Source organism: Mus caroli, chromosome 7 (genome assembly GCF_900094665.2).
Source record: "Mus caroli chromosome 7, CAROLI_EIJ_v1.1, whole genome shotgun sequence".
Taxonomy (NCBI): domain Eukaryota; kingdom Metazoa; phylum Chordata; class Mammalia; order Rodentia; family Muridae; genus Mus; species Mus caroli.
The window spans coordinates 26,773,683-26,784,037 of record NC_034576.1 but is presented as its reverse complement, the minus strand read 5'-3'; the positions used below and the strand labels follow the sequence as shown (position 1 = coordinate 26,784,037).

Below are 10,355 nucleotides of genomic sequence, written 5' to 3'. Positions count from 1 at the left end.
AGCCCCTCACTGGGGATTCCAGGCAGGGCTCTACCACTGAGCCACACTCCCAGCCCCTCACTGGGGGATTCTAGGCAGGGGCTCTACCACTGAGCCACACTCCCAGCCCCTCACTGGGGGATTCTAGGCAGGGGCTCTACCACTGAGCCACGCCCCCAGCCCCTCACATTGGTAAGCATTGTGTAGGAGAGTCCCCATTCTCTCACTGGTAGATACTAGGCAAGAACTCTACTGCACAACTAAATCTGTAACCCTTTTGGTAGGGAGGGAATATTACTGTTTGCTTTTTGAGATAGGGTCTTGTTATGGCCCAAACTAGACTTGACCTTGAGATGACCCTCCTGTTTGAGCTCCCCAGGATTACAGATAATGTACCATACCACCCAGCACCTCACCCATTTCTTAACCAGCCCATCACTAGGTGCCTGTTTTCTGTGCCATCCTTAATTAGAGTTTGTATGAGCCTTGTCCAGTCCTGAGGGTATTGGTGTGAGCTGAGCCCTGCCACCTTGTGCAGGAGGTCAGTGTTTACTGAATCTTGGGCCCGTATTGAGATGACAGATGCTGCAGCTGTAAGAAGCACGGCCCTGTCACCTGTGCGCCGTCAGCCGTCAATTAAGCTCTGGGTGCCAGTCTGCACCCCACTTACCTCAGTATCCATGGGCCTGTCTTTGATGCCAGGCCCATCTCCTTCCCGTTGAGGGATGACAGATGGCTCTGTGGAGGTAGTGCGGCCTTCTCCTTCCTCCCAGCCACTGTCCCGACAGGGCCCGGCATCCTCAGGTGAGGCCTGGCTCAGCCGAATGAGGTTACTGAAGTTGGAGTCAGATTTGGAGCCTGCTGGAGCCTTGCGGGCCTTATGGCGGCCGGTCAAGCGGCTGCCATAGAAGGCCAGGATAGGCTCTGGGCCTGAGTCAGGGACTCGATGGCTGGTACTGGCCACTTTGAGTGGAACCAACATGTCGGAGACCATGTCGGCCCGTGTGTCGCTCCACAGCCCCCGTCTGGCCTCCTGCAGACTCAGGTCATCGAGCTGGTCGATGGCCCTCTGCATTCCCGGAGCCTTGTCCTCCCTGAAGAAGGAACCACTGCCTGTCACACCACCCAGGCATGCAGTCTCCTCCTCCTCAGCCAGGCGGTAGTAGGGAGGCCCATCCTCTGCGCTGGCTATGACAGGTGGGGGTGGCTTGCCGTCCACCTGCAGGGACAGCCGACAGCTTCTGAGCGAGAGCTGGTAGTAGTGGGTGGCCTCGTGGGCACTCCGCAGCTGCTGCATGGACACGAAGGGGTGGCGCAGGGCCGCACTGGGACTGATGCGTTCGTGCGACTCCCATGTCAGCATGCGTTTGATCAGCTCCACCATGCTCTTGAGGTCTGCGTGTTCCGCCAGGGCCTCCCGGTCTGGAAAACTCAGCCGGCTCACAGCTCCACCGCCATTCACTGTCTCAATCTGGTCCAAGGATTTGAGCATGTACTTGCGGCGCTCCAGAGGACGTACCTGGTGGGGGGTGGGGGACACCAGCCTGCCATGTATCTAGACTCAAAACCACCCCCTGACTTGTGCCCATGATATGATGGAAGCTCTCTGGCTACTTCAATTCTCCAGTCTTCCCCCTCATAGCAGATTCTTGATTTCCAATCCATCCCTCTCCCACTGCTACAGGGAGGATACGTGACCCAACTCAGGCTCCACATTTCACCTAGACCTTCAGACCAGCCAAAGAGACATGGCGATATAGTATCGTCCCCGCCCCCCAGCACAGACTGTCTTCACCCTGCATGCTCCCCCATACCTTGGTCTCAGCTAGGTAGTCAGCAGAGGACTTCAGCTGCCAGGGGTTGGTGGCATCGGGGTGGGGGTTACGCTTGAAGAAGTGGTGAGCCTTGCGAGCCGCATGCAGCAAATGGGGCTTGGGTAAGCCCTGGGTCTCACAGATGTAGCGCACCTGGTCATACTCATTGTTGCCTGGGTAGAGAGGCCAGCCCAGATGTAGCTCGGCCATGACACAGCCCAGAGACCACACGTCCACCTTCTCACAGAAGGGCAGCCCCAGCAGGATCTCTGGGGCCCTGTAGAAGCGGGACTGGATGTAAGGCTCCTTCACATAGCGTACTTCACTGAATATGCTGGCCGAGCCGAAGTCGATCACCTGTGGAGGGCAGAGGGGAGGGAGCACAGGGCAGCTGGGTTGGTGGAGTGGTAGAGATGACAGGATAGGCCCCTCCTGGGACTTACCCCCGTGTTTCTCCTGTGTCTGCCTAGCTCTTGTACCTTCTACACTTCCTTTCTTATGAATGGCCCTGCCTCTGTCCTCTAGCTATTGCTTCTGTGTCAGGTATCAGGTCTGGCTCTGTCTGATTCTCTGCTTGAACTTGTGCCTATAATAGTTGGGACCCTCCCCCTGCTGCAGTGCATAGTAGGCAAGTATTCACCCATATCCTCTGTCCTTTTTGTTGGTTAGGTTTTTTTTGTTTTTTTTTTTTTNTTTTTGTTTTTTCCAGACAGGGTTTCTCTGTGTAGCCCTGGCTGTCCTGGAACTCACTTTGTAGACCAGGCTGGCCTCGAACTCAGAAATCCGCCTGCCTCTGCCTCCCGAGTGCTGGGATTAAAGGCGTGCGCCACCACGCCCGGCTGTTGGTTAGTTTTGAGACAGGGTCTCATATGGCCCAGGCTGGCTTCAACCTGGTTATGTAGCCAAGGATGCCCTTGAACTCCTGTTCTTTCACCCAGCTCCCAGCTATGATTTTAACATCATTTCACATACTATATATTTCCCTTGGGGAGGAGGGGCATTGTGTGTGCTGGAGGTGTTATAGGCATATGTCGGTGTCATCCCCCATGTGTGCATGTATAAGGCCAAAGGTCCTCTATCTTCCTCTACCGCTGTAACCTTATTTTGTGTGGCAAGGTCTCTCACTGAACCTGAAACTCACAACTTTGGCAAGATAGCCAGGCCACTGAGCCCTCAGGATCTTCTTGTCTTCCCTTACAACCCCTCAGCCCTGGGATTATAAAGGCAAGCCCAGCTTTTATGGGGTCCCTGGGGATCTGAATTTGGGCTCTTCTGCTTGTGTGCAGCAAGCACTTAACCTGCTGAGAAATGGCTCAGTGGTAAAGAGCACTGGCTGCTCTTGCAGGGAATCCAGGTTTGGCTCCCAGCACCCACATGGCAGCTCACACCTGTCTGGAACTCTAGTTCCAGGGGGAATCCAAAGCCCTCTGGCCTCTTGGAACACCATACATCCATACATTTACACTCACACATAAAAAGAAAATAAATGAAAAAAAAAATAGAACTCCAGTCCTATGACAACAAGAGCTTTGTATTTTATTCAAGGCTGTGTCTCTGGAGGCCTGGGACTAGTAGGCATTTTACACCAATCAGTATTGTCCTCCCTTTGATTTGTGTGTCTGTCTTCCATGGTCCTAGAGATTGAACTTCAGGCAGGGTCATTCATAAGAAAGGAAATGTAGAAGGTACAATAATCTGGGATTATAGGTGTGTATCACCAGGTCTGGCTCCCTTCTCAGCCTTCATATATATATATGTATGTATGCATATGTATATGTGTGTGTGTGTGTATTGGTTTTTCAAGACAGGGTTTCTCTGTGTAACCCTGGTGGTCCTTAAACTCACTCTGTAGACCTGGTTGGCCTAGAACTCAGAGATCCACCTGCCTCTGCTTCTCTCTCTGCCTCTCTGCCTCTCTGCCTCTACCTGAACCTCCCAAGTGCTGATATTAAAAGCATGTGCCGCCACCACCCAGTGGCTCTTCTCTCTCTCTTTTTCTCTCTCTCTCCAACTGCCTCTTCAGCTAATCCTCATCTTCCAGCGTCTCTGTCTTTGTTTCTGTGTCATGGACTGGAAAGGTACCATCCTAAAACCAAGTCCTCTAAGATCTTTACCATCAGACACTGACAACACCCGAAGGCCTTCAGCATGTAATTACCAAGCTTCTTGGTAATCCATGGGCCATGGGTAGGCGCCCGTCTTTCCTCTCGCCACCAGGTGGCGCTCTTCCAGTCTCACTGTGAATTCCTGTGACAGGCCGCAGCTTTCCTCTCAGCCTTTCATTTAGCCACCCCTTACCTCCATGCACACAAGGCCAATCATGAAATAGTTATTAGTCTGGACTCAACGCCCCCTAGGACTTCAGTGACACTGAGAGTTGAGCCAGTGTATGTGGAGTCCCTTCATTCTGAAAGCACTTGAAGGGAGCCAGCGACCCCCAGGTGTTGTGTGAGCCCTGTTAGGTCTACAGCGCTCTCTTCCTCTCGGCTCACTGTCCTTCCATCCAACAGGGCAGAAATACCCATCTCTTCCTGTCTCTGTGTCTCTAACATTCAGTGGGGCACGGGGAGAGGCACAGTATAGGCAGCTTTGGTCCAGCCCCGCCCTTGGGTGCTGCTGCCAGCCCAGTCATCACCAGTGCCTTGCTGACAGATAAGCAGGCAGAGGAGTCTGAGCTCTGATGGAGGAGGCACAAGAGGGGTGTCCGAGTAGGTTGATGAGGCCCAGACAGAGGCTCAGCAGAAGTGGGATCTAGGGGGAACAGGGGACAGCTTAGGTGCCCACCCAGGGTCAGGAACAGAGGCTAGAACCACCTTGCATTTGTCTAGATCCACAGGCTCTGGTTCAACTTGAGTCCACTCTACCTCTCTCACATCTTTTTTTTAAAGACGGGGTCTCAGGTAATTCAAGACAGACCTTGAAAATGCAAGCTGACCTTGAACATGTTTAACAGCCAAGGATGACCTTGAAGTTTTTAATCCTCCTGCCTCCACTTGTGCAGTGCTGGAAATATAGGAGGCTGCCACAATGCCCAGCTGCCCCTCACACTTTTTCATTTTTAAACTGAATTTAGTGGGGGGAGGGATATGCAAATGCAGTGGTATATGTGGAGAGGTCAGAAGACAACTTCCAGAGTCAGGAAGTCAGTTCTCTGCTCCCACCATATGGGTTCTGGCTACTGGACTCAAGTCCTTAGGCTTGGCAGCAAGCACCTGAACTGGCTGAGCCATCTTGCTGGCCCTTCTTTTTCTAAATGTGTGTGTGTAGATGTTTGTATGCGTGTGCACATGTGTGTCATCACACATGCATCGCATGTCTTCTATCGCTCTCTAATTTATATATGAGATAAGATCCCTTCCCTCCTTGAACACTGAGCCTGCTGATTGGCTGGACTGGCTGGCCATCAAGCTCTAGGAATCCTCCTGTCTCTACCTCCCCTACACTGATATTACAGATGTGCTGCCACAGCTGTCTTTTTATGGGGAGGGTAGGGGTCTGAACTGAGGTCTCCATGCTTGTTCAGCGGGGACATTACTATCTGAGCATCTCCCCAGCCCCTCTCCCTTACACTGTGAAACCCATCAACCAATTCTAACTCTGTTGCCTCTAGCTCTAAAATCTGCCCGGAATCCACGAATGCCCCAGTAACATCTTTTACCTGGGACTCCTCTTGGATCACCCCATCTGCTTTCTTGGTCCTACTTCCCCCCAAGATGAGCCCCTAAGTCAGAGCCCATCCTGCTGCTCTGAATTCTTCTGCAAGCATAGCGTGTTGGTGTGTAACTTTGAGCCCATTGTTTGGGAGGCAGAGGCAGGAGGATCTTCCATGAGTTTGAAGCCTGCCTGGTCTACATAGCAAGTTCAAGGCCAGCCAGGAATACATTGTGAAACCATGTGTGTTGCTAGAATACTTAGACATGCTCCTACCTCGGGCCTTTGTGCTGGTTCCTCCTTCATCCTGGAAACTCATCCCTTCTTCCATGGCCTTCTCTTCCCCTCAAGACCTCCTGAAGTGTGACCTCCCTGTCTACCACTTCCCATGTCTGAGCAGTTCCCCACAGCCTCTCTCTCCTGTTTTCTCTGGTCTCACATCCACAACACACTTTACTTCTTACCCTGCTACCATCTCCCCCACTAGAATGCCAGACCCACGAGGCCCAGACCTGAGCCAGAAGAAGTAAACCAAATGGGCAGGGTTGGGCAGACTCAGGGCCTAGAGGGGAGGCACAGAAGACCTCCAGTCTTCGATAGAAAGGACCTCAGAGTTGAGATGGATAAGCCAGGTATGATGGTGAATACCTGTAATCCCAGTACTTGGGAAGGGAAACCCACTCAAATTCCAGACCAGCCTGGACTCCCTGAGATCCTGTCTTCAAAAAACAAAACACAACAAAGCGAGCTGGCTGTGGTGACTTAGGTGACTACTAGCACTTAGGTCGTGGAGGCAGGGAGGGCAGATAGGTCATGAGTTCAAGTCGTCCTCAGCTACACAGCGAGTTCAAGGCCAGCCTGTGCCACATCAACTCTGTCTCGAAAACAAAACAAAGCAAGAATTGGGATGGGATACAGAAGACAGCCAGAGAGCAGCAAGGAGGGGCAGCTTGGGGTTCAGGGACACCCAGAGCTGTGTCACGGAACTGACTAGGGAGACCCATGTGTTAGCAGAGCATCCCAGGACTAAGCAAAGCCATTTCCCAGGCAGCCTCACTCACCTTGACCCTGAAGGGGCAGCGGGTCTGGTCTACCAACATAATGTTTTCAGGCTTGAGGTCAGCGTGGATGATGGCCAGTTCCTTGAGCCGGGCCAGCGCTCTTAGTACCTGCAGTGTGACCGTGCGGATGTGCCTGGCAGGAAGGGGTGCGAAGTTGTTCTCTTTCTGGAACTCAAAGAGGTTTTGCTCCAAAAGCTCGAAGACCAGGTAGAACTTGAGGGCATCGTGGAAGAACTCAAGGAAGCGGATAACGTGGGCCTCGTCAGGGTCCAGGCCTCGCACGCAGCGCAGCAGCTTCAGCTCGTTCTTAATGATGCGGCTTCGGTACGCATCATTCTTCAGGATCTTGATGGCCACCATTTCACCTGTACTCCGACGCCAGCCCTTGGCCACCTCTCCAAAAGTGCCCTTGCCCAGGACTTCGATGATGTCGTAACAGTCAGTCTCTGACTGGATGGTGGCCATGGTACCTTGGCTGCCAGTCACTACTCTGCCTTTACAACAACTGGCTTGGTTGCCTAGACCTCCCACCCTGATGATGGCCCCTAGCTAGTCCTCCTAGCAGGGGAAAGATAACCACACTCGTGTCTCTCCTTATATGAGTTCAGCCCCGGTCTCCCTGACGCCCCTTGACCCCCTTGGCCACACAGTGAGTCTACCAGGGGCTGCACCCCTCCCCCAAAGCCCTCTTGGCTTGGGACGAGGGGGCTCAGGCCCCCCTGAATGGGTTCCAGCGTTGCTAAGTGGCTTTGATTCTGTTGTTAGAGACCCGAGTCCTAGGCTGGAATGGAGGGGGTGGGGTACCAGGCTGGGACCCCTCCCCCACCCGCTGACCGGAATCCTGGAGAAGCACGGACAGGGTGGACTGAGTGAGATTTTAATGGTTGACCTTGGGAGTTCAGAAGTGGGACATACCTACAGGCATATGAGAGTGAAGAAAGTTAGAGACTCTGTGTGTGTGTGTGTGTGTGTGTGTGTGTGTGTGTGTGTGTGTGAAGCATGGAGGGGATATGTAGATAAAGTAAGATCCAGGTTGTGAGAGGCATTGAATGCAGGCTAAAACATTTGAACCGGACACTGGGGAGCCATGAGGGCTTCAGGTAAGGGAACGACCACTCAGTCAGACATGAAGAAAGGCAAACTGTAGAAGGCAAGGGTGGAGGCTCCAGACCCCAGCAAGAAGGCTAAGGCAGGACCCAGGCAGATGAGGCTGGTGAGGGGTTCAGGCCCTGACTGGGTGAGACCCTCCATAAGGCAGGAGGGCAGGCTGAGGTCCTGAGAAGATCAGGGAGGGAAGAAACCATCTACGACAAGGTGTAGAACAGTCCCTGAGAAGGTGACATGGACAAGGGACAATAGCTGGGAGAAGACACTGAGATCAGGTTCCGGAAATGGATGTTAAACAAAAGGCATTTCTCCTTGTCTTGGTTTTTCTCTTCCATATGTTTTTCTATTCAATATATGGTTTTGTTTTGTTTTTTTATATTTATTTATTCTATTTATATGACTGCATGTCAGCTGTCTTCAGACACACCAGAAAAGGGCATAGAATCCCATTACAGATGGTTGTGAGCCACCATGTGGGTGCCGGGAATTGAACTCAGGACCTGTGGAAGAGCAGTCAGTGCTCTTANCTGCTGAGTCATCTCTCCAGCCCCCTAATTAATTAATTAATTAATTAATTTTTATTTTTTCACTTCACATCCCGCTTACTGCCCCATTCCCAGGCTATAAAAAAAAATATCCGCTGTGACTAGAGTTACAGACGGTTGTGAACTTCAAGGTGGGTTCTGGGAATCCAACCTGGGTCCTCTGAAAAAGCAATAAATGCTCTCTTGGGTTTTTTTCCCCCCGAGACAAGGTTTCTCCGTGTAGCCTTGGCTATCTTGGAACTCTGTAGACCAGGCTGGCCTCAAACTTACAGAGATCTGCCTGCCTCCGCCTCCTGACTGCTGGGATTAAAGAGTGCTGGGATTAAAGGTGAGCACAAGCCCTACCTAGCAGGGAACAAAAAGTTTTTTAGAGCGCTTATGCTTAAGTCAGTCATTTGGGAGCCAGAGACTCAGAGACAGGATGGGAACTGCCATACACACAGCTCCAGTATATGGTGTATATGGTGTATATGGTGTATATGGTGTATATGGTGTATATGGTGTATATGNTGTATATGGTGTATATGGTGTATATGATGTATATGGTGTATATGGTGTATATGATGTATATGGTGTATATGGTGTATATGGTGTATATGATGTATATGGTGTATATGGTGTATATGATGTATATGGTGTATATGGCATATATGGTGTATGGAGGCATCCCCAGAAGCTCCTCCCCCCACCCCAGGAATGGAGGGATGTCTGATTCCCCCCCACCCCCCCACCCCCAGGAATGGAGATCTGTCTGATTGTTGTCAGCTCTGAAGCTAGGTATGGAAACCATAGAAGATTTGGCTGCTTGCCAGGCAGTAGTGGCACATGCCCTTAATCCCAGCACTCGGGAGGGGGATGCAGGTAGATCTCTGTGAGTTCAAGGCCAGTTGGGTCTACTGAGTTCCAGGACATCCAAGGCTGAAAAGCCCTCTCTTGAAAAACCAATAAATAAATAATAAAAATAAAATAAAAAGAAGCTTGACATTTTGGTGAGAAGTCAGAGGGGAAGAAAAACACTCAGGGGATGCCGAGGGAGGCTTGGTGGCAGTGACCTTGGTGGCACATGTTGGTGGTGCATGCTTTTAATCCCAACAGCCAGAGGACCAGACCGAGGTCAGTGTGGCTCTGTTAGTCTGAGGCCAGCTTGGTCTACAGATTGAGTTCCAGACCAGTCAGGGAGACATAGTGAGACTTTTTTTTTTTTAAAGTACTGGTGCCGAAAGTCCAAATGCTGTGGGGGAGTCCGCCAAAGGTGAGGAAGACCTGTAAAGTGTGACGGACACAAAGGACCAGTGACTTGAGTGGGGAGCCACGGCGGGAGTGGGTGAGAGCCCCTTACTCTCCTTTTCTATGATGGAAGTTCACAACTGCATGAGTGTGTGTGTGTGTGTGTGTGTGTGGTGGTGGTGGTGGTGTATGCAGAGAATGGCAGTGACACATGTAGAAAAGACTTGGGGCTGAACTTGGAGTGGATGTCACAGACAGACATACACTGAAGACTGGAGACCTAGATCCCTGCCAGTACCAAGAAGCCAAGAGAAAGTGTGGCCTACCATCCCCGGGAACTGAGGGCCCAGCAGTGTTGGCTGCTCTGGAGCCTGGGGCTTGGTCCTAAAAGGCAGCCAAGTATTTGAAGCCGAGGCTCTGAAATGTTGATTCCAAAGAAGGAAGCAGGAAGAGCCAGCCTCCTGGGGCGGAGCCCTAAGTGCACAGGGCAGTCAAACCAGAAAGACAGGAAAGGGGGCATGTAACCTAGCCTGGTGGCCTTGCTGGCAGAAATCTGTAATCTCAGAAGGCTGAGGCAGGAGGATTGAAAACAACTGAAAGGGAATTTAGAGTGAGATCAAAGCCAGCTCCCGGAACTTTGTGGAACTTGAAATGAAAAGTTATGGAGTTGGGAGGTAGCTCGGGTGGTGGAAAGCACTCCTCTAGCATGGATGAGACCACAAGCTAAATTCCCAGCTCCATGTAAACCAGGCATGGTGGCACACTCCACCGGAAGTCAAGTCAAGTCTTGCTTATGGGAAGGGAAGATGGACAGGAGTTCACTGCAGAGGACAGCTGGCTCTCCACAGAGGGGCCCTGCTGTGCCCTGCTGTGCTCTGCTTCGCAAAGGCCTCTGGGAACTGTGAAGGGCAAGGGCAGCGCTTGCCTGTAATTCCAGCACTGAGAGGCTGAGGCTGTATGCAGCTTTCTGT

At 51.8% G+C, this 10,355-nt stretch overlaps 1 protein-coding gene across 1 annotated transcript in view; it reads right to left on the bottom strand.

Moving 5' to 3' along the window:
* The window catches only part of Hipk4 (homeodomain interacting protein kinase 4), an 8,434-nt gene extending 1,208 nt beyond the window's left edge, over positions 1–7,226 (bottom strand). Inside the window, exons 1-3 of the mRNA XM_021167701.1 lie at positions 6,506–7,226; positions 1,794–2,150; positions 650–1,498 (exon numbers count right to left, since the gene is read on the bottom strand). Of these exons, the coding sequence (XP_021023360.1) occupies positions 650–1,498; positions 1,794–2,150; positions 6,506–6,970 (1,671 nt within the window). The 5' untranslated portion in view covers positions 6,971–7,226. The remainder of the gene's footprint in view (positions 1–649; positions 1,499–1,793; positions 2,151–6,505) is intronic.
* Positions 7,227–10,355: the final 3,129 nt, after the last annotated feature.